Source organism: Eschrichtius robustus, chromosome 11 (assembly GCF_028021215.1).
Source record: "Eschrichtius robustus isolate mEscRob2 chromosome 11, mEscRob2.pri, whole genome shotgun sequence".
In the NCBI taxonomy this organism is placed as follows: domain Eukaryota; kingdom Metazoa; phylum Chordata; class Mammalia; order Artiodactyla; family Eschrichtiidae; genus Eschrichtius; species Eschrichtius robustus.
The window spans coordinates 106,877,669-106,905,655 of NC_090834.1; the positions used below are offsets into that span (position 1 = coordinate 106,877,669).

Genomic DNA, 27,987 nt, shown 5'->3' on the forward strand with positions numbered 1-27,987 from the left:
GGAGGCAGGACCACTAAATGCAACGTGGTGTTCTGGGTTGAATCCTGGACCAGAAAAAAAGGACATTAGTGGAAAAACTGGTGAATAGGGTGGCTGACTGTCCCAGCTTGCCCAAGTCTGAGGGGACTTCAGGGGAACGGGACTTTCAGTTTTAAAACTAAACCAGTCAAGTCTTGGGCAACTGTGAGCCCTACTTATGAAATTCAAATAAAACCTGTAGCTTCGTTTATAGTTTTCATCAGTAAGTTTTAATAAATGTACCATGTTGTGTAAGATGTTAACATTAGGGGAAATTGAGTGAGGGGTATATGGAAATGAGATCACCAAGGACTGAGTTCTAGGATACCCCTTCATGTAGAGGTTGGGAGACCAGGAGGAACCAGAAAAGGATTCTGAGAGGGATCAGCCAGAGAGATAGGAGGAAAACCAGATGGGCATCTGGTTCAGAAGACCAAGGCAGAGGGGTGATCAACAGTGTCGGGTGCTGCCCACAGGTCAGCAAGCTGAGCACCAAGGACTGACTGCATTTAGCTCTGTGAGAACCCCTGGTGACCACCTTAGGAGCAGTTTGAGACCAAAAGCCCAGAGTTCTTGGGCTCAAGAAAAATGAGAGGAAAGAAATTGGAGACAGTGATAATACACAACTCTTTCAGTGAGCTTTGCAGCAAAGGGAAGGAAAAAAATCAAGATGGCAGCTGGAGGGGGAAGAGGGTCAAAGGAAGTCATGGTGTTGTGGCTGTTGTTTAATAGGAGAGAATGCAGGATTGATGACCTTGAACGAGTAGAGAGGATGGGAGTTCCTGAGTGACAGGCTTGTACTTTGCTAGGAGCGTGAACACAGTCTAGCCATAATAATTGGAGAGAAGGGGACTTCCCTGGTGGTGCAGGGGTTAAGAATCCGCCTGCCAATACAGGGGACACAGGTTCGATCCCTAGTCCGGGAAGATCCCACATGCCGCGGAGCAACTAAGCCCGTGCACCACAACTACTGAGCCTGTGTTCTAGAGTCCACGAGCCACAACTGCTGAGCCTGTGTGCCACAACTACTGAAGCCTGCGCACGTAGAGCCTGTTCTCCACAACAAGAGAAGCCACCGCAATGAGGAGCCCACGCCCCACGACGAAGAGTAGCCCCCGCTCGCAACAACTAGAGAAAGCCCGCGCAGCAACGAAGACATAACGCAGCCAAAAAAAAAAAAGTTTAAAAATAATAATAATAATTGGAGAGAAGGCAGAATACATGGGTACTTTCATTTTCTCAATGAAATAGGAAGCCCAGTTGGTCTCCTTCCCAAATGCCACCTTCTCAATGAGGCTGACCCAGACCTGACCAGCCTACTTAAAATCACACTCTCCAACCCAAATTCCTCTTTCAGTCCCTCCACCCCACTCTACTTTTTTTTTTTTTTTTCTTTCTAAAGCATTAACACCTTCTAGAACAGGGATTCTCAACCTAGGCACTATTGACATTTGGGGCTGGATAATTCTTTGTAGTTGGGGGCTGTTTTGTGCCCTGTAGGATGCTTGGCAGCAACCCTGGCTTCTACCCCTTCTAGATGCCCCTCCCCCTGTTGTGACAATAGAAATGTCTCCGGACATTGCCAAATGTCCCTGGGGGGCAAAATTGCTCCCGGTTGAGAACCACTATTCCAGCATCTAATATAATTTACTTATTTGTCTATTATTTCTCTCCTACCATCAAAATATAAGCTCCACGAGGACAGGGAATGTGTCTGTTTTGTTCACTGACGTGTTCCATGTGCCTAGAATAGTGTCCCGCACATAACTGATGTTCAACAATTATGTGCTGAATAAATGAACAAATACATTCATACAAAGGAGTGATTACAACAATTGACTGGAATTTAGGCTGTTTGAGGGAGGAACGTAAGGACATAAGAGGGATGAGGGGCTGCAAAAGCGTGGCAAAATCAATGGATTGTAGGTTCCAATGGGGTCAAAAGTTTACTGGAGTTGGGGTGCTAAAGTGAGCTGGAAAGATAGGGGTGTTGAATAGAGAGTAGGATGCTTGGGATTGAGATTATAGGGAGACGGTTGCTGTCATTATTGGCAGTGAAAAGATTTAGGGGACTTCTGTGGCAGTCCAGTGGTTAGGATTCCACGCTTTCACTACCGAGGGCCAGGGTTCAATCCCTGGTTGGGGAACTAAAATCCCACAAGCCAGGCAGCTCGGCCAAAAATAAAGATTTAGATCAGTGCTTCTGGTAGAAACCTAACATGAGCTGCATATGTAATTTTAAAATTTCTAGTAGCTACATTAAAAAAAGTAAAAGATACAAGTGAGATTAATTTTAATAATATATATCCAAAACGTTATTTCAACTTGTAATCAATATAAAAATTATTAATGATAACATTTCTTCCCACACTAGGTCTTTGAAATCTGGTATGTTTTTTTTTTTTTTTTTGGCTGTGTTGGGTCTTCGTTACTGCCCCAGGGCTTTCTCTAGTTGCAGGGGCTACTCTTCATTGCGGTGCACAGGCTTCTTACTGCGGTGGCTTCTCTTGTTGGGGAGCACGGGCTCTAGGCGCGTGGGCTTCAGTAGTTGTGGCTTGCGGCCTCTAGAGTGCAGGCTCAGTAGTTGTGGCGCATGGGCTTAGTTGCTCCTCGGCATGTGGGATCTTCCCAGACCAGGGATCGAACCCGTGTCCCCTGTATTGGCAGGCGGATTCTTAACCACTGCGCCACGAGGGAAGTCCCTGTATGTGTTTTATACTCACAGCACATGCCAATTCAGACTAGTCACATTTCTTTTTTTTTTTTTAGTTCCCTGACCGGTGATCGAACCTGTGCCCCCTGCAATGGAAGCACAGAGTCTTAACCACTGGACCACCAAGGAAGTCCCCAGACTAGTCTCATTTCAAGTGCTCATTGGCCACATGTGACCAGTGGCTCCCATATAGGACAGTGCGGCTCTCCAGTATAGCTATGGGAGTGAGTGACTGGGATGAGATGGAAGGCAAGATCATGGGAGAAGATGGGTTCAAGGAACTGAGAGGCCTGGCACCTGGATCATCCACATGTATATCAAAGTCTCTAAGAATTAAAATAGGAATAGGATGGAGAGAGTGACAGCAAGCCAGGAGCCAGAATTATCAAGAAATGAGCCATGCATGGGTTAGGAGATATCTGAAGCAAAGTGGGTGGTATAAGCTAATAACTTGAGCTTAAACCCAAGTATTTGAAAGGAGGAGGGAGGAAGATGTCTATCAGTGGCCATGGGGGAGGACCCCTACCCCATCTCCAGGCCCAATGGTGGGAGGGGTGTAGATAGCCTGTGGGACATGGGGCAGCGAGCAACAGTGATCCCAGGGAGGGCAGAGTTTCTGACAGAGCAGGAGGGTTAAGGACCATTTGCAGAAGGGGGCGAGGACACGGGAGATTTTGCTGAAGATGGACCATCAGCTCTAGAGCGCATGGTGAACAGCTACCAGCAGCTGAAGGTGGACATGGGATCAGCTAAAGGGATGGCCAGAGCCATGGAGAACCTAGAGGCTTCAGTCCCTGCGGTGAAACTGAGCAACAGGGACAAAGAGTAGGACCGGTTCTGATGGTCTTGAGGCAGGGGTAGGGTGGTGGGCCGGCTGTGAGTGTGATAGCACGGAGAGCAGGGCTTCCTGCCAAGGGTAGGAAGGGTTCTGAGGCTCCAACTTGATTCCCATTGATGGAGGCAAGGAGGCTGGAGGAGGGTGGTCCGTCTTGATGCCTGCCAGTAACATGTATGGGCATATATGGAACACTGACATAACTTTATGAGAGGAGGGCAGGGATTCAAAATGGGAATTCAGCCTCTAATTTACCAAAAAAAAAAAAAAAGTGTATTATTGTAATTAAAATTAATTTAAAATAGCATCTGCTATGTAATATCTTGACAAAAATATTAAATCTGACTTTAATGAGGAAACAATCAGGACAAATGCAAATTGCGGGTTATTCTACACTCTGCGCTTCCACTGCAGGAGAAGAGGGTTCGATCGCTGGTCAGGGCAGTAGGATCCCACATGCTGTGTGGTACGGCCGAAAAAAAAAAATAAAAAGTTAATATCATGAAAGATGGCCCAAAAAGGTGGGAGGAGAAAGTTGTTGTAGATTAAAGGAGATTCAAGAGACACAAGAACCAAATGCAACATGTGATCTAGAATTGGATGCTCAATTTTTTTTTTTTTAATGCTACAGAGAACATTTTTGACATAATTATATCAGAAACTGGGTGGCTTAAACAGAAATGCATCATTTCACAGTTCTGGAGGCTGGAAGTCCAAGATCAAAATGTCAGCAGGATTTGTTACTCCTGAGAGCTGTGAGAGAATCTATTCCAGGCTTCTCTCCTAGCTGCTAGCGGTTTGTTGGCAAATCTATGGCATTCCTTGGCTTGTAGAAGCATCACCCTGATCTCTGCCTTCATCATCACAGGGTGTTCTCCCTGTGTGTGTGTGTGTGTGTGTCTGTGTCCAAATTTCCCCTTCTTTTTTTTTTTTTCTCTTTTTTTTAAAATAAATTTATTTATTAATTATTTATTTATTTACGGCTGCGTTGGGTCTTCGTTGCTGCACGCAGGCTCTAGTTGCGGCGAGCGGGGGCTGCTCTTCATTGCGGTGCGCGGGCTTCTCATTGCAGTGGCTCCTCTTGTTGCAGAGCACGGGCTCTAGGCACACAGGCTTCAGTAGTTGCAACATGTGGGCTCAGTAGTTGTGGCTCGCGGGCTCTAGAGCACAGGCTCAGTGGTTGTGGCACACGGGCTTAGTTGCTCCGCGGCATGTGGGATCTTCCTGGACCAGGGCTCGAACCCGTGTCCCCTGCACTGGCAGGCGGATTCTTAACCACTGCGCCACCAGGGAAGCCCCAAATTTCCCCTTTTTTAAAGGACACCAGTCATATTGGACTAAGGCCCACCCTAATGACCTCATCTTAACTACTTACATCTGCAATGACTCTAGTTCCCAATAAGGTCACATATTGAGGTATTTGGGAATAGGACTTCATTTTTTAGGGGTCAAAATTCAACCCATAACAGATTGATACAGAGTATCAATATTAAATCTCTTGAGGGCTTCCCTGGTGGCGCAGTGGTTAAGAATCCGCCTGCCAATGCAGGGGACACGGGTTCGAGCCCTGGTCAGGGAAAATCCCACGTGCCGTGGAGCAACTAAACCCGTGCACCACAGCTACTGAGCCGGTGCTCTAGAGCCCGCGAGCCACAACTACTGAGCCCGTGCACCGCAACTGCTGAAGCCTGCGTGCCTAGAGCCTGGCTCCGCAACAAGAGAAGCCACCACAGTGAGAAGCACGCACACCGCAATGAAGAGTAGCCCCCACTCGCCTCAACTAGAGAAAGCCCGCGCGCAGCAACGAAGACCCAACGCAGCCAAAAATAAATAAATAAAATAAATAAATTAAAAAAAATATTAAATTGCTTGAGATAATAATAGTGACTTCTGGTTATTCCTTATTCTTTTTTTTTCTTTTCTTTTTTTTTTTGGGCCACACCATGCAGCTTGCAGGATCTTAGTTCCCCGACCAGGGATTGAACCTGAGCCCTCGGCGGTGAAAGCACAGAGTCCTAACCACTGGACCTGCCAGGTCAAAAAAAAAAAAAAAAAAATGACGTGGACTGCCAGGGAATTCTTGGTGGTTCCTTACACTTTTTTTTTTAAAATAAATTTATTTATTTATTTATTTTTGGAGGTGAGAGGGTCCTGAAATATGGGGTGGTTTGTTTTTGCTTGTTTGTTTTAATTTATTTATTACTTATTTTTGGCTGTGTTGGGTCTTCGTTGCTGCACGTGGGCTTTCTCTAGTTGCGGTGAGCGGGGGCTACTCTTCATTGTGGTGGCTTCTCTTGTTGAGGATCATGGGCTCTAGGCATGTGGGCTTCAGTAGTTGCAGCACATGGGCTCAGTAGTTGCGGCTCACGGGCTCTAGACTGCAGGCTCAGTAGTTACGGTGCACGGGCTTAGTTGCTCCACGGCATGATGGTTCCTTATTCTTAAGAGACGCCTGCAAAGTATTTAGGTGCAAAGTTCAGGTTGTCTGCAACTTACTTTCAAATGTTAGCAAAATACATGCTATGTATACACGTTTATATGGGTAAAGAAGTAGAGCAAAAGCAGCAAAATGTTAACAATGGTGAATCTAAGTGAAGAGTGTAGGGGGTTCATATTCTTTTTTTTTTTTTTTATATTTATTTATTTGGCTGTACCAGGTCTTAGTTGCGGCACGCGGGGTCTTTTAGTTGCGGCATGCAGGCTCTTAGTTGCGGCATGTGGGATCTAGTTCCCTGACCAGGGATTGAACCCGGGCCCCCTGTATTGGGAGCGCAGAGTCTTAACCACTGGACCACTAGGGAAGTCCCAGGGCGTTCATATTCTTTCAATCTTTCTGTAGGTTTGAAATTTGTCAACATAAAACTTCGGGAGAAAAAAAATTTTTTTAAGGTAAAACTGTGAAAATCTTTTGGCTAAATTATTGAGGGGTGCCAGGGAAACAGCCATTTCTCCAATTTGGTGAGGATGGCTGGAGGCCCTAGCTTGTAAGAGGCCTCAGTGTCCCTGCCCTGGGCCCTCTCTTTGGGCTTCTGCATCTCCATAGGCAAACATTTCCTGAGTGAGCTGAAGGCATTTTACACTCATTGTCTTGCCAAAGTCTCACCAGAACCTCCCATGAGATGGATGTTATGATCCCCACTTACAGATGGGGAAACTGAGGCTTAGAGAGGTCAGGTAAATTGCCCATGACAGCAGAACTAGACTGGAATCAAGGCTGCACTCCTAACCAGGCCCTGGAATTTCACGGGCACCCTCCAATCCCCATCTCTAACCAGGCCCCTTTCCCTACCTTTAGGGCCCTCCACGAGCCTTAGGGCACAGCCTGCCCTGATCCCAGCACGCAGCCCTTATCCTCCTGCCTCACCCAGCCCAGCCTCAACGCCTGGGTCCTGCCCAGTCATGGACACCCCAGATTAGAACACGTGAGACCCCTCCCAGACCTCCCCTCCCCCTACTCCTCTCAGCAGTCTCACCTGGGTGGGGCAGCAGGATGTGCTCTTCAAATCCACTTCCTCCCGTCTCCACCCTGCTCTGGACCCCAAAGGCTGCCCTCTAGACCTGCAGAAACTCAGCTCCAGGGGGCCTCTGGCTGCTGCTTGGGTTTGGACAAAAGGAAGCAGGAGATGGGAGGGAGGGAGGGAGGGAGTAGAGTGAGGTGGAGGAATTAATTTCCTGGGCTGCCTTCCTGCTTGGCCATGGCCAAGTGCTTCTACTGAGAGCCATAGCTCCCGCAGGGTAACACCTGCCTTTTCCTGCCTGGCTCCCGCAGAGTAACACCTGCCTTCTCCTGCCCGGCTGACCCGGGGGTGATACCAGCTCCTCACTGCTGTCGGGGCTCAGGGCGCCGCCACTCCTTGGTGGGTTCCTCTGATGCTGCCCACACTTCTGTAAACCGTCCCTTCGCTTTTTTTTTTTTAATTAATTGATTAATTTTTTGGCTGAGTTTGGTCTTCGTTGCTGCATACAGGCTTTCTCTAGTTGTGGTGAGCGGGGGCTACTCTTTGTTGCGGTGCGCGGGCTTCTCACTGCGGTGGCTTCTCTTGTTGTGGAGCATGGGCTCTAGGTGTGCGGGCTTCAGTAGTTGTGGCTCGCGGGCTCTAGAGCGCAGGCTCAGTAGTTGTGGCGCAGGAGCTTAGTTGCTCCGCGGCATGTGGTATCTTCCTGGACCAGGGCTCGAACCTGTGTCCCCTTTATTGGCAGGCGGATTCTTTTTTTTTTTTGTCAAGTCTTACATCTAATTTGGAATTATACAAAGTTTTAGCTTACTGATTTCCAGGACTTTTTTTTCTTTATTCATTCATTCATTCATTCATTCATTTATTTATTTATTTTTGGCTGTGTTGGGTCTTCGTTTCTGTGCGAGGGTTTTCTCCAGTTGCGGCAAGCGGGGGCCACTCTTCATCGCGGTGCGCGGGCCTCTCACTGTCGCGGCCTCTCTTGTTGCGGAGCACAGGCTCCAGACGTGCAGGCTCAGTAGTTGTGGCTCACGGGCCCAGTTGCTCCGCGGTATGTGGGATCTTCCCAGACCAGGGCTCGAACCCGTGTTCCCTGCATTGGCAGGCAGATTCTCAACCACTGCACTACCAGGGAAGCCCTGGCAGGCGGATTCTTAACCACGGTGCCACCAGGGAAGTCCCGTCCCTTTGCTTGTAAACTCTCCTCACTTACCCCCATGTGAACATCATCCGATTTGTGAAAATACAGGAAGACAACCTGGTCCTTAGCTGTCTCTGATGCCCCCACTCCTCCCTCCATTTTCTAAACCCCAGGAAGACAGATCCAGGCGGGGAGGCCAGCAGCTTACAAAGTTGTCTTTATTGGTTTCTTACTGCCTCACAGAGTGTCAGGGTCTATCCCTCCCGGGAATATGGCATTTGAGGAGATAAATACTTATTTTGCTCCCTACTCATCAGTAGGGGGAGGTTTAATAAAAATAGTAATATAATAACAATAATAATGACTGTGATCAATAATAAAATGCCCCTATGATCCCCTAATACACAGGTGGTTGAAGCTTTGAGAAAAAGGACCCCTCGCCTTTCTGCGAAGGGCCAGAGTGTGCCTGGAAACCCGTAGGGTGCCCATCTCCCACCAAGTAGCCCTTATAAATACCCCCCCATCCCATCCCTGGCTCGGAGTTATCTTCCTCCTGGACAGATTAGATGACAATGTCAGTTGGCTCGCGGAACCCCTCCCTCTTCCCACCCCCACCGACTCCCCCCCAGACAGAAGGCGCCTGCGCGTGTGCTCTCCCAGCTCCCTCTCCCTCCACCCCTCTCCTCTGGCCTCTCTCTTCTCCATCGCTCCTCCTTTACCCTTCTCTCCTCCTCTGGATGGCTTTCACCTCCTTCCAATCACTATCCCCTCCTCTTGCACTTCCTTTCCTCCCCCTTGCCTCTCTCACCTCCTTCACCGACATCCTCTCCCTCCTTCTCTACCTCTTTCTCTGGATTAGAGCCTGTCTTTCCTGCCCTGACCTTGAGCAGAGACTGGGATATGCCCCAACTCAACCTCCTTGAGGGTTAGACAGTCCACAGCCAAGACCCCAGACTGCTCCCAGGAACCCGGCCCCTCTCTGTCCCTCTTCTGGACTCTTGCGCACAGCACTCCTGGGGCTTGGCCCTGGAAGTGAGAGCTCTGGCAAAATCACCCCTGGACACTGGCGCAGAGGGGCCCCCAGGGCAGAAGGGGGCCATCCTATTCCCCATGGCTAGCACAGGCTGGGGCTGGGAGCAGAGCGAAGGGCGGGATGAGGGCTGGGAGTCAGATCCCACCCCACCCCGGCCCTGTCCTAGCAACCCAGGCCATGGCTGCCCAGCCCAGGCCCTCCCTGAGTCCAGATTTCCACACGTCCCGGACCAGCCGGAATATGGCGTTCCTCAAGCTCTTTGCTCCCTCACATCTCTCGGTCCTGGGATTGGGGGTTGGGCCCCGCCGGAGGGTGTCAAGGGGAGCTCTCAGATTCAGGGGCCGGGGGGAGGCTCCGGGGCCGTTCTGAGACCTGGAGTGGAAACAGAAAGAAGTCAGGGTAGAAAGAGGAAGGCAGGGGACTTCCCTGGTGCACAGTGGTTACGACTCCGGCTGCCAATGCAGGGGACACGGGTTCGAGCCCTGGTCCGGGAAGATCCTACATGCCGCGGAGCAACTAAGCCCATGCACCACAACTACTGAGCCTGCAAGCCACAACTACTGAAGCCCGCGCGCCTAGAGCCCGTGCTCCGCAACAAGAGAAGCCACCGCAGTGAGAAGCCCGCCCACCACAACGAAGAGTAGCCCCCGCTCGCCACAACTAGAGAAAGCCTGTGCGCAGCAACGAACACCCAATGCAGCCGAAAATAAATAAATAAATTTATAAAAAAAAAAAAAGAAAGAAGGAGGAAGCAGGACTCTTCCCTCACCACGTCAGTGCCTCCCAGAGGCTTCCCCAGGACACATCCCTTGCTGCGGCAGGGCCATCGGAGGAGGTCAGATGTGAGGTGGGGTAGGGGTACGTGAGAAGAGCCTGAGGAAATCCTACTGAACTCTGGAGCCCAAACCAAAGCCCCTTTGTTCATTCACTCCATTCTACATTCAATCAACAAATAGGCTTTACTCCAGGCAGAAGACAAACTTGACCCCCACAATCAAGGAACCCAGACGAAATTCACAGCACAGCAGGACCAACAGTTAGGAGGTGGAGGGAGGAGGGCGCCAAAGGTGGCGCCAGCCCCAGGGCGGCAGTGACCACGTGACCAGGCAGCCAAGTGGTCTCTGGAGAAGGTGACAGTGGTGCAGAGCCTTGAAGATGGCCTGGGCCTTAATCAGGTGGACGACAGGAAAGGGCATTTCAAGAGAAGCAGGGGAGACAGCAGGGGTAAGGGCCTGGAGGTGGGAAAGAACATGGTGGTCCCAGGGCTCTGAGTGGCTTGGTGTGGCTGCAGCGGGGGCGGCAGTTGGAGATGTGGCTGGAGGGGGAGTGGGAGCCTTCCCAAATCCTTAGATCTTCCTGGTCCCCAGCCAGAGTGGACTGCTCCCTCCTCTGACCTCTCACCCACAGGAACTCCTAGAGCGGGAAATCCCTGGCAGTCCAGTGGCTAGGACTCTGCACTCTCACTGCTGAGGGCCTGGGTTCAATCTCTAGTCAGGGAACTAAGATCCCGCAAGCCATGTGGCGTGGCCAAAAAAAAAAAATCCAAGAGCTCCCCTGTTGTGGTGCTCTCCCCTTGTGCCAGGTACCTCCTACAGGTCTCATAACAATAACCTCATTTTACAGGCGCGACAAGCTCAGGGAGGCTGGGCACCTCGCCCGGGGCCACACTGCTGGGACAGTCAGAGCCAAGACAGTCAGACCTAGGCTGACCTGCCTCCAGGCCCCTGCTGGGACCCACTAAGGGGCGAGACAGGGGAGAGTCAGCATCTCTTAGCATCCAAGGCAGGGATGGGCTCAGCTTGTTCTCTGGCCTCAGGTCCCAGCGCAGGGCCCAGCACGAAACAGAAATGCCTGCCTTTGAATGGGGAAAGGGAAAGCCCCCACTGGCTCACCTGTATCAGGGAGGCCACGGGGCTCAGAGATCCCTGGGGGCAGGACACCGACTCGCTGGACAGAGACGTCCAAGGCTTCCTCTTCACTGCTCCAGGAGCAGGATAAGCAAGGGGACAAAAATCCAGGATCAGGTCTGAAGGGTCCAAAGGGGATGGAAACATGGGGGAGGGACGCAGAGGTCGTGGAGGCTGTGAGGCTGTCCTTACTGTGGTCCGCGTCTCCAGCGAGGCCGTCACTGCTCATGGAAGCTGGGCGCCGCGAGGCCTCGGAGAAGCTGTGGGGCCGCTGCGGGCCAGAGCTGCGGGCACCTAGGCCCTTCTCTTCCGGAGCCTGTTGGGGACAGTGTGGAAGGCTGGAACCAGGTCAAATGAACTGCATACGGCCTGGACGCCCTGAGGTCCCGGGTCCCAGGTAAGCAGAGGCCGGTGATTGGCTCAGCCTCACCAGGGAGGCTTGGGATTGGCTCCAGAGGACTCACACTCACTGGGGGCAGGTCCCTGGCGCTGGGCCTTCCGTCTGCAGGGCCCACGTGCACCAGGTGGTTGAAGTTGGTGGGCGTTGAGATGAGCTTGGAGCGCACAAAAGGGTCCTTCAGCATCTCCCTACAGGGGGAAGGGGTGAAGGGAGGAAGGCTGCTAAGGTGACACCTCCCCGCCCTCTCCGGGACGGGACGAGGAGGCTCGTGCTTCGCCCCGCCCCCAAGAGTAGGAGGTCCCGCCCAGCCACCGCACCACGCACGCGCACCTGCGCTGCTGCTGCAGCTGCTCCTCCGACACGCGGAAGAAGAAGCGGCGCTTGCTCTTGGTGCGGAACAGCTGGCGCCGGCTGTTGTCGGTGAGGTTGGGGATGTCGAACTCGTCCGTATCTGCAGGAGAAGCAGAAAGCTGGGCGGTGCTCACAAGATCCCACGGCGCCAGTCAACTGGTGCTCAGGGTCACACCCCTTCCTCCCACCCCCACTCTCCCTCACCTGCCAGCGGGTTCCTGAGGTAGGTCAGGCGGACCTTCTCGGTGCCAAAGAGGAACAGGGAGCCCTCTGGGTTCAGGGGTCGCACCTGAGGCAGCAGGCACAGAGGTCACGCCATACTACCCGACCGCACCCCAGTCCAGCCCCAGGGATCTGAGCAGGCCCTCACCTTCTTGAGTGGCACCGTCTGGACCCATTCTGCTCTCCTCACATCAAACACATCGATGGCATTCTCGCTAAACACTGTCAGGTAGGGGGCTGCGTAACCTGTAGAGTGGGAAGCTGTGCTGTGCAGCCCCAGGCAAGTGAGGCACCTCTCTGGGCTTGTTTCCCCCTCCCTATCACAGGGAACACCCTGTGCACTGTCACAGCACCGTAACTTCCACACCCCACCAAAGGTCCTTCTTCTCCCAGGTGCCCCACCCAACCTCCATAGCAAGTCAGAGATAACAATCAGGGAGCACTCACTCTAAGCCATGTCAGGCCTAGTTCTAACCATGTTGCATATTTTTTCTCCTTTAATTCTCAAACAACTCCGGGCAGGTAGTATTATTGCCCCTAACTTACAGATGAGGGAATGGAAACCCCAGAGCTAAGTCTCACTCCGTGGTGAGTGAGAGCTGGGAATTGGCCCCCAGCAGTCTGGACCCAACCCACAGGCCTCACCCGAGACGGGCGATTGTTCATGAAAGGAGCGCTGTCCCTCTCTTCCAGGCTGTAGCCCATCACACCAGCTACCTGTGGACATTTGAAACTCCCCTGCTGCCCTGTCCATTCATTCATTCATTCCTCCAAACATTCATAGCCTCTGGGGTGCGCTTGCCTGGGCTGGGTGCTGGATGTGATGAAGAATTGCAGGCCCCCCACACACAAAAGGTGCAGAGAGCCAGGGCAGAGGTCTGAACAGAGGTGGGGCAGCAAAAAGGAGCAAAGGACCGATTGTGGGGGGGAGGGAGGGAGCGTGAAAGCTGTAATGATAATGACAGCAATCATGGGGGTCATTTCTGGAGGGCCTACCAGCTCTAGGCCCTGAGCTGCCACTGGGGCTGGACTCGGTTAAGAGTTTGCCAGGTACGAAAAGGAGAGTACTTCAGGCAGGGGAAGAGCATGAGCGAAGGCATGGGAGGAAGATCCCGTGCAAGCCACCAAGGGTGTGGTCGGGCAGGAGGACACACGCTGGCCTCCAAATCCAAGCTCAGGAGTTTGGGCAGGGCCCTGTCTTCCTCCAACGTGTGGGCTACACTGCAGGTGTCGGGCCCCACCCAGCCTGGCCCTCCAAAGGCCTCACCCCAACCCGTGGGCACTGCTGGCCACAGCAGCTCTTGGATGCGAGACTTGCGGCCGGCGCTGTCCACATAGACCCCGGCGGTGGTGAAGAGCAGCAGGAACTCACTGAGACTGAGCTCCACAGCGCCCAGGGCCTCACCCAGGCCCCCGCGGGATGGGAGCAGCTCCTCAGGCACCAGACTGGCTCCCAGCGCTAAGGGCGCAGCCTCGTTGAGCAGCGGGTAGAGGGTGAAGGTGCCGGCCGCGCCCACGCACAGCCGGTCACCCAGCAGCCCCAGGCTCTGCACAGGTGCTGGTGCCTGCAGCTCGCGGATGCGGCGCTGCCAGGGCCCCGGGCCTGGACCCAGTTGGTAGCAGAGCACCTGGCGCTTGACTGCGACACAGAGCACGGGGGTGCGGGCCTGCAGGATGCGCCCGGCTGCCAGGGCCTGGCAGCCTCGAGACTCGGGGATCTTGGCACCTGATGCCTCCACATTCTCCAGCTCGGCCAGGGCAAAGAGGCGCACGCTGGGGCCGCGGCCGCACAACACGACCAGAAGGCCCGCGGTGGGGGTCACAGCCAGCCGCTGCACCCGCCGGCACTCACCCACCTGGAAGATGTCTGTGGGGTTGGCGAGGAAGAGTGTCACCGGCAGGTCGGTGAGGAGCAGCCCGGTGCCCGGCCTCCTCTGTCCCCTGGGGCTGACGCGCACCCCGCCCACCCTGGTAGGTACCGTTGCTGTGCAGGTGGATCACAAACAGCCCCTCCTCAGTGCCCAGAGCAAGCCGTTTCTGGTCTGGTGGAGGGAGGGAGGGAGAGGGTCAGGGGTCCAAAGGCCCATCCAGAGGCAGGAGACTGGGCAGTTTGCCTGCCCTTGCTAAGCTTCGGTTTCTCCTGAGGACACTGCCCCTGCATCACTGGACCCTTCTGTCCCAGAGTCTGGACTGGCTCTAACAGGGAAGGGCCACGGGGACAGGAGTCAGGGTGAGAGGCCCCCCACCCCGAGCTGTGGGATTTGGGGTAAGTCTCGTCACCTCTTGGAGCCTTGGTTTCCCCTTATGTAAAACGGGGATAATAGTGGCAACCTTTCTCACACAGCTGCTGTGAAGTTGTGAAGAGATGAAGCAGTGCAGGGTGAGTGTTAAGCTCACAGCAATCCCTGCTCGATAAATGCCCTTGTTCCCCGGCTCCAGACTGACACAGGGGACCTGGAGGATGCGGGCAGTGGCTCCTGTAGCTCCCGTCCTGAGGGATGGCAGGGAGAGGTCCCAGCCCGCCGGGGCAGGGCCGGGGCAGGGCCGGCTCAGGGCCTGGCTGCTGGGGGAGGCCAGGGAGCCTCCTCTCCTGTTCCCCAGCTGTCCGACACGGAGGCCCCGCTGTGCACCAGGCTCCTGGCTGAACACAGCAGCCCCGCAGGAGACAGTGTGAGGCTCCCCCATGGTCACCTGGCTGCTGGTAAGAGTCAGGAGCGGAACCCTCCTTTATCTCTTCCTAAAGCCTCTGCTCTTTTTGCTCACTTGAGATTCTTTGAGAAAAAGCAGAAAGGAGGGCGCAGAGAAATGAAGCGGCAGAAGCCAGGCTCCCAACCCTCAGCCCAGGTCCCTCACCACACACACAGCCGTGTCCAGAGGAGTGGCGAGGAGGACACATGTGCAGGAGGGTCCACAGCTCAGGGCTGCAGGGGCTGGGCAGTGACAGCGGCCCTAGTGACCGTGGCAGGCCGGGACTCCTCCCCCGAGCCTGCCTGGGCGGCGCCCCCTCTGTGTGAGGCTCACCGATGATGGCGGCGCAGAGCGCGTGGGGCAGCAGCGGCAGCCCGTTGTCGTAGGCCTCCTTGAGCGTGTACACCGGCCGGGGCCTGGGCCGTGCGTCCAGCAGCAGCTGCTGCAGCTCGCCCAGCACCTGCAGCCAGCGCTCCCGCTCGCCCTCGCTCTCCGCCAACAGCAGCACGGTGCACGTGGCAGGCGGCACCGTCAGCTGGGAGGCCGTCACCTGTGGGCGGGGACTCAGGCTGGAGGGCAGAGGGCCAAGAGCCAGCCGTCCTTCCTCCCGTCCCTCTCTCCATCGGCTGATGCTTATTAGCACCGGCATTGGCTTGCCCAGGGCACTGCTAGGTGCTGTCTTGCAGCAGGTGATAAGCCAGGTGAGGTGGTCAGACAAGCATGGGGATGACTCCAGAGCCCGGGGACCAGTGCCATCGGAGGGGAAGGATGGGGCATTGTGGGACCACAGGGTGGGGCCCCCTCACCCAGGCTAAGCAGTGAAAGACGACTTCCCAGAGGAAGAGACGTTTCTGCCGGAGCCTGGGGGATGAGTGGAGTAACCCGGAGTGCTGGAGTCGGGGAGGGGCAGGGAGCTGGTAGGGTCAGAGATGTGGGGCCTCAAGGCTACGGTTAGGAGCATCCTGAGGGCGATGGGGAGCCGCAGAAGGGTCCTAAACGCGGCAGGACACAACCAGCTTCATATATGGAAAACTGCACTGCAGGATGAAGTGTAGCTACACGGACCAGAGCGGAAGCCACTGTAGCCGTCCATGTGGAGGCGAGGGGGGCGGGAGGAAGGGGGCAACCATGGAGATGGAGAAAAGTGGCTGGAGTGGGGACAACACAGAGGCAGACAGAGGTCTGGTCCATCACCCCACCCCCCCACCCCGAACTCACCCTAAAGATTCGGGGCAGGTCCTTGGATTGGGCGTGGATAACATCCGAGGCCAGGACAGGGGTGGCCGAGAACTGCGGGTCCCTGGGAGGTTCATGGAGCCGGTCAGAGGTCGCACGGCCCCGGCTGCCCCCTTGACCCACACATCCCCTGCCCCAAACTACCGCCTGGCACCCACCTCAGATCCAGTGCCTGCAGGAGGGCCCCGCTGGCTGGGCTGAGCCTCGGGTCTGGGGCATCAAAGAGCAGCAGGCGCGAGTCACTGAGGGCAGCAAACACTCGCTGCCAGCCCCGCCGGACACCCGAGGGCCGTGGCACCTGGGGGGAAAGCAGGCGTGGGAGGGCCTGCCAGGGCCCAGCCACCCACGCCCGTCTTCCCCCTCCCCCAGTGCTGGCTCACCGACAAGAAGCCCTCGTAGGCGGTGCCCGTGCCCGTTTCAGGGTGCACTCCCAGGGCCGTGTGGAGGAGGTCAGGGGGCACGGGGCAGGGTGGGGCCTGTGGGGCACAAGTCGAGTGACAGAAGTAGCCGCAAGCTGTGGGGAAAGCGGGAGCCGATGGGTGGTATGAGGTGGGGTGCGGGCAGCCTGGACCCGGGACCCTGGGCCCTCCTAGCCCCAGCTCCCCTCGGGCCATGGTGACCCCTGAGCTGGCACCGATTCCCCATAAAGTGAGAAAAGAAAAAGAAAACGGAGCAGTGGGAAATGCTGACCGGGAGGCGCCAGTGGCCTGGCCTGAAACTGCCTGGGTGTGGCAGGCTCGGGGCCACTTCCGTTCCCCCCACCTAGGGGCTGTGGCTGGCGCGTGGGAGGCTGGTGTGCAGGGGGGTGGAGTGGGTGAGGGTCTCACCGTCACAGCCCAGGCCCTGGCGGCCCAGGCCCAGCATCAGCGAGGTGCAGTGGAGACACTTGGTGGGGGATGGGAAGCTCCGGGGGCGCAGCGTGTGTGAGCCAGGCTGGGGAGGGGGACACGCCCATTACCCATGCCTGATCGCGGCCTCCGAGGGCCTCGCGCTCCCCGCCCCCCCCCGGCCGCACTCCCCCCCAACCCCGCCACCCCGGCCACCCTGAGGTTCGCGCAAGACCAGGGAATGAGCCAGGTGGCAGTGTGAACTCTGAGCCCCAGCGAGTCTGTGGTCGTACTCAAAACTTATTGCCGCCACCGCCAGCCCCACTGCAGTCTGCCAGCCAGGACGCACGTGGGGGGAACCCAAGCGGGTCCTTGGAAACCTGGCAGAATGGCTTGGTGCCCCCGCTCCGCCCCGCCGGGCACTGACCTTTGCAGGAGGACCTTCTGCAGGGGGTGTGGTAGCAGCAGGCGTTCTGGGGAACACAGTCTGCAGGGGAGGGCGAGCAAACAGGTGAGCCGTGCACAGGCAGAGGGTGGGGGCCCAGCCTCCCCCAACTGCGGGTCTTCTGTCGGTCCTCACCCCCAGGCGCAGGCTGCGGCGGCCCTCTGGCCTCAGCTCGGGCTCCAGCCTAGGCTTCAGGGCCTCTCCTGAGACGCCGGGGTCCTTGGTGGAATCCTTTTGGGGAATGGGACGGGGGCAGAGTCAAGGTCCCTGTGTCCTCCCCTGGGACTCTGCCCCAGCCAGCCCCGTACCCGTTCTTACCTCTGAGCTCCGGAAGGACAGGAAGGGAATCAGGGAGTTTGAGGGCTTGGTGTCTGCAAACAGAGGGCACAGGTCACTGGGACCAGGGACTCCACCCTAACACTTGTCACTGAGGAAACCAGGGGCCAGGGCGGGGACCTCAGTTTCCACCTCAGTAAAATGGGGAAATGACCACAGGCCGGGAAGGGTTGGGGGGCTGGCATACAGCAGGTGCTCAGTAAGTGCTAGCTAACAGATAGTGGGTTAGGCAGCAGAGTCTGGAACAAACTCTTGTCTCCACAGCCCGGCCAGGTTGTCGTGGGACTCCCTTGGTGACCTGGAGCAGAGGACTTGCTCTAGGACAAGGCACACAGACGGCCACTCACCCCCCGGCCCATGGGCCCGCAGCTCCTCCCGGAGGGTAGCCAGCTCCTGCTGCAGGCCCTGGTTCTGCCTCTCGACCTCCTGCAGACGGCTGGGGAGAACCAGGCAAGAGCTCGCCACAGGCCTCTGCATGGGTCCTGGGCCCCTCGCAGTGCCTGCCCGTGGTCTCACCTCTCAGCCCGCAGCTGGGCCTCCTGCACCTGCGTCAGCCGCTCCTGCAGGCCCTGCTTGGCCCGTATCTCGGCCTCAAGTGCTGACTGCAGCTCCAGCCTGGCTGACGCCTCCATCTTCTGCAGCCGCCGTGCCTTCCACTGGTGATCCTGGTGGCCAGGGGCAATCAACGTAAGATGCCCCGAGGGCCTGGCTACCTCAGAGGCCCTCTCCCGCCACACCACCTGGCCAGGCTCAAAGCCCCAGCTCTGCCCCTGACCCGGTGTGAGTTTAGGCAAGTCCCTGATCTTCCGTGAGCTAGTGTCCCTACCTGTGGAGTGCGGCTCCTGGCACCCCTCCCCCTGGGTGTCCCCGGGGCTCACCAGCGGCCGGGCAGGGAGAGTCTGGGTGCCCACGTTCCGCAAGGACTCCAGCTCCTCGGCCATCTTGGTGGCCAGCGCCTGCAGGTAGCCTCTTGACACCTTCTCGTCATTCACCCTGATTGGGAAGGGGGCTCAGGGTCAGGGGCCGCGCCCTCAGCCCTGCCTGGGCCCCGCCCCCGCCCCGCCCCTGCCCCGAGCCCCGGGGCCCCCACCAGCTGAGGATGTCCGCGATCTGGGCCTCCCAGTTGCTCTCCGTCTCCCGCTGCTCGCCCTCCAGTCTCTGCTTGCTCTGCTGCTCCCGCTCCAGCTCGTCCACCAGCTGGGGGCCGGGTGGGAGGGAGGGCTCAGCCCCCAGAGGCCCCAGCACCCCTGAGGCCCACCCGTGTCCACCCTCGCTCGCCCACTATGGCTGGCCTGCGGCCCTGGCAGCCCTGCCTGCCCGCCCTGCCGGCTCCCCGCCTCTGTCCCACCACTGGCCTGTCTCTCCGGCCCTCTGCCCGCCCTGCTCACCCGCTGCTGCTCGCGGCTCAGCTGCTGGTTCTCCTCCTGCAGCCGCCGCAGAGCCGCCTCCTTCCCACTCGGCCTGCGGGGGGGGAGGACGACTCCGTGACGCCCAGCTCAGGCCCTCGCCCTGTCCCCTGCCCCGGCTGCCCAGCTCACCCGTGGCCGCGGGCCTGCTCCAGCTGCACACGCAGGGCAGCTACCTCCTGCCTCAGCTGTGCTTCCTGAGGCCTGCTGCCCTCAGGCAATCCTGTGCCGTTGGTCTCAGAGGCGGTGTGGATGGTCTGCAGGACATGGAGAGGGCTCAGGGCAGGGGCCCAAGGAGCCATGGCCCACCCTACCCCTGGGGCCTGGCCCTGAGGACCCTGAGCGGGGTCAGGCCAAGAGAAGTGCCACTTGGCAGGGGGTAAGGCCCCACCACCTTGATCTGGGGAGCCTCCTTCTCCAGGCTTCGTTCCTGCTGTCTCTGGAGCTGCGTCACCTCCTGGCTCAGGGTGGCCACCTGGGCCTGCAGCTGGGATGGGGTGCAGAGGCAGCCAGTGCTGACCTTGTCCACCCCAACTCTTTTTTTTTTTTTTTTGGCCGCTCCTCGCGGCATGTGGGATCTTAGTTCCCCGACCAGGGATCAAACCCGCGCCCCCTGCAGTGGGAGCGCAGAGTCTTAACCACTGGACCGCCAGGGACGTCCCTGTCCACCCCAACTCTTGGCCTTGCTCCAGACTCTCAGGCTCTGCCGGCTGCAGCAGGAGTGGAGGCATTGGACCCTTGCCCACCCTACCTGTTCCCTCGCTCAGGCCTCGGCCAGCCACAGAGGGGGTGCAAAGGCACTTGGTGTTCCCGGCACCCCGAACCAAGCTCCCCAGCCACACCAGAGGTCCTGGTGGCAGGGCCCTGTTGCTGTCCCCACCCACGCCCATCACTCACCTCCCTCTGGGCATCCCAGGCTTCCTCCAGCTGGGAGTTCAGGGCCTGGGTCTCGCTGGCCATGGCCACCTCTCTCTCCTGGGCCTCCTGCAGCTTCTGGAGCAGCTCCTCCTGCCACCCCTGGGCCCTGCACAGCTCCTGCTCCTGCGCCCGCAGCCCTGCCCGAGCCTCAACCAGCTCCTGGGGTCCAGGTGGGGGTGGGGAGGGCAAGGCCTGGAGTCAGGGCACGGACCCCCTTAGCATCGAACTCTGGGCCACTCACCCACCTCACCAAGCCCTACCTGGAGGAGCTGGTCTCTCTCCTGCCGCAGGTCACTGTCCTGGCCTGAGCTACCAGCCGGGTGCCCGTCCACCTTGCTGTCCCTCAGCGTCTCTGCCAGGAATTGTCACTGAGACCCGCACACACTGAGAGCCCAGCCTCAGCCAGGAACTCTATGTGCAGTATCTCACGGAACCCTCACCCCAGCTTGGCCCATTTTCTACATGCAGACTCAAAAGAATCTAAGATACTTCCCTAAGATCACACAGCACGTACCGAGCAGGGGCAGGACTGGAACCCAGGTTGGACTCAGGTGTGCTGGGAAAACAGCTCAGCCCCCAAGCTGAGGGTAGAGGGGAAAGAGACGGGGTGCTGGGGGGTACCTGACAGCCTGTCCTGCAGAGTCTGCACTTCCTTCCGTAGCTGCTCCAGCTCCCGATGGTCTGAGGGGGTCTGCAGAGCCTCTGCAGTGGGGGGCACCCACAGGTGAGGAGCTCGTCCTGCAGCGGCAGCCCCCGGGGCAGACCCACCCTGCCCAGCCCAGCCGGCTCCCCCGTACCTTGGAGCTTCCGGCTCAGCTCCACCTTCTCCTGCTCCAAACAGCGGAGCTTCCGCTCCAGGGCAGCCAACTGCTCAGAACTGCTCTCAGGGCCCAGACTGGGGAGAGCAGGGCAACAAGAGTTGGCAAAGACCACCCCCCAGCCTCCTCCATTTTTCTGCATCCAAACATGCATTCACCTAAGAAACACCCACTATGCACCAGCTCTGTACCCAAGTTTGGGCTCTGTGCTGGGAAGAAAAACAATCAAGACCAGACCCTGCCCTTAGGAGGCCTCAGGCTGTTAGTGTGGGCAGCAGCCCGGAGCAGTGGTTCCAGGGTCCCCGGGCCCTGGTTCAAGCCCCAGCCCTGGCCCTTACAAGCTGTGTGACCTTGAACATATCAGAATCTCAGTTTTCTCACAGGAAAATGCAGGTGATGCTAGGGGCTCTTCCAAGGGCCGTCAAGAGGACTCAGTGATAAGGGTCCAGGGGACCCCACGCCCAGCACATAGTGAGCGCTCCACGAGTGAGGGTCAGACGCATCCGCATCTGCTTACACTTTGCAACTCCCACTCCCCCAGGACCTCGCTGCAGTCTCAGACCAGCCCCATAAATGGAACTGGGCTGAGAGCATCCTGCCCATTTTATAGGGGTACAAAGTGAGGCTTGGGGAGCAGTACTAGGCCTCTGGCTCTGAGTCCAGTACTCGCCCAGCCAGCCGTGGAGGGTCCTGTGAGGGCCAAATGCTGGGGCAGGACCCATAGGAGGCATAGCCCCACCAGGACCTTGAGGGCATGGGGGGGGTTGTCCGGCTGAGGGCTCAGAGCACACTTCCCGAGCACCTGTCTCATGCGGATACCAGGTGGGCCATTCAGTTACTTTCCCAGGGTCCTGATGGGCTACGCTCCTGGTGTTCTCCAGGCCAGCAGACCCCAGCTTCCCACCAGGTGTGTGAGGACTAGACTCACCTGCCTGAGGTATAGGTGAAACCCACGAATGGCAGGTGGTGGCCTAAGAAGGTCCCGTGGGAGGGTGGCGGCAGGGTCCCCTGCAGGAGGAGAAGGAGAGGTACAGCTCTGTACCTGTAACAGGTACAGCTCCAGGTGGAGGCTCGAGACCCAGGAGACCCCCTGGGACTGAGTGCCGACCTCCTCCTGCTCAGGTGAGAACCTAGAGGGATAACACAGCCCCCCCCCCAAAAAGACTACAACTCCCATAAGTCTTTGAGGTTCCAGCCTCCCAGGTGCTGCTGGGAATTTTCTTTCTTATATGATTTCTAATTAACAGGATGACACCTGTGATCAAAGGACCTTAACTTGGCACAACCCACCTCAGTGCAGGTGAACCAGCCCAGGTGAACCATAACTCCCATGAGTCTCTGGGGTCTGAAGGCCTCATCCCCAGCCCAGCAACTGCTTTGGGAAACTTCGCGGTGCGGGGGAGGGTCCCACAGCCACTGAGATTCAAGGCAGTTTCCCCACTGCTGTGGGCCCCTCCACTCACTGGATGGTTGAGGGTGTCGTCATCCACGTCGAAGTTGGAGGTGTCCATGGGCCCGCGAACCTCGGGGATGTAAGGGGCAGTGCTCGTCGCCAGCCGCTCCCAGTCCACACCTTCGAAGAAGGGGTGGTTCCGGAAGTCGTCCAGCCCTCCGTGGCCCAGACGCTCCTCCTGGCGGCACAGCAGCTGGCGGATCAGGTCTTGGGCACTGGCCGGCACATCGGGCGCATCTGGGGGGAACTGCAGGTGGTCCTGCAGGCCCGGGGGAGGGGTGCAGGTGAGTGTCCAGAATCCCACCCTTGCCTCCGGGCATCTCCAACCTCGCAGACTCAGGAGTCCCGCTGCCTTCCCAGAACCCCAGGGCCTGGTGGCCAGACCTCGTGGTTCATGATCTTGCCGTAGGTTTCCACCAGGGATTCAGCGTAGAAGGGCGTCTCCCCAAAGAGCAGCTCGTAGGCACAGACCCCCAGGGACCACCAGTCACACTGTGGGCCGTAGTGGCCCCTGCCCTCCTCCATGGCCTGCAGGATCTCAGGGGAGATGTAGTCGGGCGTCCCCACTGCCACCGACGAATCCACCTGTGGGTGGTGGTGTTGATGACGCCATGACCATAGCCTCAGGCTCGGCCCCTCACCACGGCCTCAGGTCTGGGCCTAGCACCCCAACTCCCTAGGGCTTGGCTGGCCCGGTGCCCCCACCTGGGCCCCAGGCCTAGCCCCTCCTTCCCCTGGGAGTCTGATGCCACCTGCACTAGGCCTGGTGCCTCCCGTTCCCCTAGGAGTTCTCCCAGCCAGGTCTCCTCCGTCCCCATCTAGGGCGGGGTCCCTTACCATGCCACTGTTGTTGAGCCGTAGGCAGGAGCCAAAGTCGGCCAAGCGGATGTGCCCGTTCATGTCCAGCAGGACATTGTCCGGCTTGACGTCCCTGGGGGAGGACAGGGAGAGTGAGGGGCTTGATCTGTGCATGTAGATGTGCATTTAGGCACATGCCTGGGTGTGCGAGTGTGTGTATGCTCGCTCATGTTCCTGCATCCACACGTGAGCAGTGTGTGTGCCCACGTGTGGGAGGGGGGAAGGATGATGGCCAGGCCTCCTGGCTCCGAAGAAGGAAGGTGGTTAAGTTGGGGAGAGGGACCCATAAGGACGACCCTTGGAGGCAGCTGAGTGTACCGTGGGGGACACAGGAGTCAGACTCCCCCAGTGCAACCCACGGCTCGGCCACCCACTGGCTGAGTCACCGTGAGCCAGGTGCTTACCTGTGCTAAGCCCTGACTACCTCCATCTGGAAAATGGAATGATAGCAGCTCCCATCACACAAGGTTTTGGGTGTGAGAATTCAAAGGTTCTGTGCATACGAAGCACCCAGCACAGGGCTTGGCACTTATGTGGTCAGCTGCCCCCAGAGCTGTCAACAGGGACTGAAAGTGCAGCAGGGGCTTTGGGGACCCTACCTGTGGACGTAGCCCAGCTGATGCAGCGAGTGGATGGCCAGCACCATCTCGGCCAGGTAGAACTGGGCCATCTCGGGCGGGAGACGGTCCTCAAAGCGGCTCAGCAGAGTGAGGAGGTCCCCTCCAGCGTAGTAGTCCATCACCAGGTACTAGAAGGTGGTGGGCAGGGGGCAAGAATCAGATGGCGGGGGGGCACCTGCCCCAGGGACCCATCTCCCACCCGCCTCACAGGGGTCCCACAGGGCTCTGGGAAGGCAAGGCTGTGTCTCCCAGCAGCTCTGGGGCAGCCAGCTCCCAGCCAAAGCTCAGGCAGGAGGCCCTAGGCCTGAGCTGGTGGGGAGTGGAAGCCTTTCGGTCCCAGTAGGAGGGTCTCTCTCTTCCTGGATCAGTGCTTCTGGCCCCCAAAAGCCTTCTCCTTTGTCCCCAGGTAACCCCCTCCAGCTTTGCTGAGCATCCTCACCAGGTACTCCTCATCTTGGAAGGCGTAATGCAGAGCGGTCACCCAGCGGCTGTCCCCCTTCACCAGAACGTCCCGCTCCTCCCGGAAACAGGCCGTCTGCAACAGTTTTGGGGCACAGGGGGTAAGGGAGGGGGGTGGGATCGGAGCCCAGGAACCCCACCTTGCCAGCTCAGGGGATGGAGGAAGATTCAGTAAGTCTAGGAATGTGGATCAAGGTCACCTGTGTGAGCCTGAGCCCGTGCTTTATGGCTCTGGGCCTCAGTGTTATCATAAAGAAAATGGGGGGACTTCCCTGGTGGCGCAGTGGCTAAGAATCCACCTGCCTATGCAGGGCACACGGGTTCGAGCCCTGGTCCGGGAAGATCCCACATGCCGTGGAGCAACTAAGCCCATGCGTCACAACTACTAAGCCTGTGCTCCGGAGCCCGCGAGCCACAACTACTGAAGCCCGCGTGCCACAACTACTGAAGCCCGCACGCCTAGAGCCCGTGCTCCACAACAAGAGAAGCCACCAAAACGAGAAGCCCGCGCACCACAACGAAGAGTAGCCCCTGTTCGCCGTAACTAGAGAAAGCCCACGCGCAGCAACGAAGACCCAACGTGGCCAAAAAAAAAAAAAAAAAGGAAGAAAATGGGAACAACTCTGCTTGTTCTAAGAAAGGCTTATTGTGTGGAAGGGATAGGAGGAATACGCGCTGCCGGGGGTGGATCCTCTTCCTGTTCGCAGCCATGCCCGACCGCTTCCCCTGCAGGTCCCGGAGGTCTGTAGCCACCCAGAGTTCCCCCAGACGCAACACTGACCTCGGCCCTCTTCAGCATCTCCCACTTGTGCAACATTTTCATGGCAAAAATCTGGCCACTGTCCCTCTGCCTCACCACAGCGACCTGAGGCCACAGAGAGCACTGGGATCAGTCCAGCCTGGGTGCAAACGCCCTCCTACCCCCCACCCCAAGGCCCTTTGCTCACCTCCCCGAAGGCCCCTCGGCCGATCACCTTCAAGATCTCAAAGTCATCTCTCTGCAGCTGCAGCTCTTTCACCTTTGCTATGAAGGGGCTGACTGAGGGCACACAAAGTGGGGCTCAGAGAGCCTGCAGGGAGGCTCTCTCTCACCTGCAGCTCCCACAAGGCCAGGGCAGGGATGACCTTCGCAGGGATGGCCTCTGGCCAAGGGGTTGACAGGCGCTGCAGCCCATTCAGCCACGGTCAGGAAGCATGGAAGGTGGGGTCCTGGCTTGGCTGACTACCTGGCCCTCCGGAATCCATGGTTCCCTGGACCCCTGTCCCCAGATTCCAGGTGGCCTCTATCCCAGGGGCTGATGGGATTTGTAGTTCTCCCCAGCCTGGGGGCTGACCATGGCTGGCCAGGTCACCCTGGAATGATGGGGATACCATTCCCACCTCCAGCTCACAGTTCTTGGCCCTTTAGCAGGACCAGGCCAGGGCCTGTCTTGGGAAACTGGACCGGCAACATTCCTTGTCCCCAGAGAGGCTTCTCTGCCACTGAGGAGCTGTGGGTCCCTCTGTAGGCACAGAGGTACCTGGCTGGAGTGAGGCCTGGGGCGGCCCCGGAGGATAGGTAGGGCACGGTTCTACGGGGCTCTGGGCGGGCAGGCTCTGTGCTCCCCGTGTGGGGCCTCCTCAGGCCGGAGGCACAGTGAGGTCTGCCCAGGTTCTCACAAGACTCAAAAACAGGGCCAAAACGCCTTTCCCTGGCGCCCGACGCTGGCACCTGAGGGTGTGAGCGCTCAGGATCTCCTCCAGGCCTGACCAGCCCTATGACTCTGAGCCCTGCCTCGCTCTCTGGACCTGCATCTGGCCACGAACCTCCTCCTTAGAGCCCCTGACACTCCCAGGAGGGACATGTCCAGCCACTCCCCGGCCCTTCCAGGCCTGGAGGAGCCCCAGGCCTGTGGGAGGGAATTGGGGCCTGGAAACTTAGGGAGGTGAGGGGGCGCAGCAGGGGTTGGGGGCAGCTACAGTCTGGCTCCTTGCCTCAGTTTCCCCCTGCCAGCAGGTAAACTCCCTGCCAGCTGGGCAGGTCTGTGGTTGGGACAGAGAGCTGCTCCACAGGTTTATCAGGCAGAACCCCCCCAGCATGGGTGGTGTGGAAACCTCATTACAGAAATTAATTGTCTTTTTCCTGGGTCCATGTGTGCAGCTGGGGAGGAGCAGCTGCAGGTCTGCAAGGGGGAACCTGAGGTGAGGGTGGCTATCCATCAGCCAGACAGGGGCCAAAACCTGGGGCCCATAGTCGGGAGGACCCAGGCCCCCAGGACAGGCTGCCCAGTCCCCTTGCCTTGCTGCAGGGATGGGGGCTCTGGGCAGGAGCAGGGACAAGTTGGGGCAGGAGCAGAGTGAGTCACTGCTCTGTGAGTTACCTGGGGAGATGTCAACAGACAGGCCCCCACGCTGGGGTCCAGGGCAGAGGTGCCAGAGGCAGGCAGGGAGGAGCACACGTGTGTGTGGGCATCACAGGGGGTGATGACAACAGTCAGACACACACACATAAGATGCAGGAGTACCGGGGAGACAGGTGGGCAGCAGAGGCAGGGGCCCTCCGACTGCCCTCACCCTAGAGGAAAGGGCTGGCACTGGACCCAACTCACTGGCATGTCTCACAGGCCCCTAACCGTGCCAGGTTGGGCCTCGTGCCTGCCCAGATCTCAGGAGTGCCAAGAATGCTAGTCGCCCACTGGGCAAACACTCGCCTCACCCCGCCCTCCAAGCCAGGCCCCCATGGCCTTCCCCCATGGCCTGGCCGGGCGTGACCAGGGAGCCCTGGGGGTGGCACCAGTGCCCACACTGGATTCAGGGTCATCCCGGGCCAGCCACTCCCAGTGACTCAGATGAGTCAACGCCAGGAAGGGGTGCAGACCCACCTCCATCCAGCCCCCTTCCCCAGCCCTGGGGAGCAGCCCTCAGGAGGCCTGGCCAGCCGCTTGCGCACAAAGGGTCTGAGGTTGGTTCCTGTGTCCAGTCTTGGGTGGTCTGGTGTGCAGGGAAATGGAAGCGTGGGGTGGGGTGGGCGGCGGATGCCTGCAAGTGTGCACTACCTATGGATCTGTGAGTGGAAGCAGACAAGTGTGTATCAGATCCAGCATGGGTGCGGGGGTCGGCAGGGTTCCCTGGGTCTCTCCAGGAGTTGCACGTGAGTGTCTCAGTGTGTCTGTGGAATGTGGGAGCCAGAGAAAGCATGTGTGTCAGTGGCTCACATGCACAGGGGTCTCCGTGTGAGAGGCTGTGTTCTCACGGGTCATGAGGTGACTGTGTGGAGCGTGTACTGTGTACATGTGTCTGGGGTCTACACCTGGGGCCAAGTTTCTGTGTGTCTGAGATGTGTGTGGTGCACACGTGCCAGGTTCTGGGAGTGGGAACAAGTGTGTGTGTGTGAATCTGAACGAGGGTAAAGTGTGCAGGTGACTGAGAGGGCCGGAGTCTGGTGGCACGTATCAGGGCCAGTGCGGGTCGTCTGGGAGCGGGGGGAACCTGTGGGAGTGAGGCTCCCCGCGGGAGGGTCTGTGGGCGTGGAGCACGGAGGGAGAGGCTCCTGGCGCGGTGTCCCTCGGGCCACCCCCCCACGGTCCCTCCCGGGCCACTCACCCCAGTTCAGGAACTGCGCCACGTTGCGCTCCCGCCGCAGGGGGGCGCTGCTGAGCTCTTGGTGCAGCCCCAGCAGCAGATCCAGGAGGCCGTCGAGCCCCGGGCCGCCGCCGGCCTCGCACCGCGCCAGCCGCTCCAGCGCGCGCAACCGCCGCTCCATGGCTGCGGCCGGAGCCCTGAGCCCGGGCTAGAGTCGAGCCGCCCGCATGCCCGCCCGTCGGTCCGTCCGTCTGTCGGTCCGCGCGTCCTCCCCCCACCCTCCCGCC

The 27,987-nt window shown here is 58.3% G+C and overlaps 1 protein-coding gene across 5 annotated transcripts; it reads right to left on the minus strand.

The window, feature by feature from the left end:
* Positions 1 to 8,857: 8,857 nt before the first annotated feature.
* CDC42BPG (CDC42 binding protein kinase gamma) lies at positions 8,858 to 27,914 on the minus strand. 5 transcript variants are annotated; one of them, XM_068555295.1, is made up of 38 exons: positions 27,722 to 27,914; positions 25,087 to 25,178; positions 24,921 to 25,004; positions 24,120 to 24,215; positions 23,660 to 23,808; positions 23,040 to 23,133; positions 22,587 to 22,787; positions 22,213 to 22,461; positions 21,678 to 21,757; positions 20,729 to 20,826; positions 20,553 to 20,633; positions 20,192 to 20,283; positions 19,911 to 20,090; positions 19,408 to 19,500; positions 19,146 to 19,270; positions 18,996 to 19,068; positions 18,698 to 18,804; positions 18,486 to 18,600; positions 18,124 to 18,272; positions 17,955 to 18,043; positions 17,590 to 17,642; positions 17,407 to 17,502; positions 17,254 to 17,313; positions 16,827 to 16,932; positions 16,380 to 16,513; positions 16,158 to 16,297; positions 15,982 to 16,063; positions 15,097 to 15,313; positions 14,055 to 14,117; positions 13,343 to 13,942; positions 12,721 to 12,792; positions 12,224 to 12,321; positions 12,058 to 12,142; positions 11,833 to 11,953; positions 11,573 to 11,690; positions 11,295 to 11,418; positions 11,088 to 11,173; positions 8,858 to 9,567 (listed from the first exon to the last, which is right to left on the minus strand). In XM_068555295.1, the coding sequence occupies exons 1-38, from the start codon at positions 27,879 to 27,881 to the stop codon at positions 9,511 to 9,513; spliced, it is 4,719 nt and encodes a 1,572-aa protein (XP_068411396.1). In that variant the 5' UTR covers positions 27,882 to 27,914; the 3' UTR covers positions 8,858 to 9,510. The 5 variants fall into 5 exon arrangements, with proteins under 5 accessions (XP_068411396.1, XP_068411395.1, XP_068411400.1 ...); XM_068555294.1 differs by having other exon boundaries at positions 11,567 to 11,690; XM_068555299.1 differs by lacking the exon at positions 19,408 to 19,500 and having other exon boundaries at positions 11,567 to 11,690.
* Positions 27,915 to 27,987: the final 73 nt, after the last annotated feature.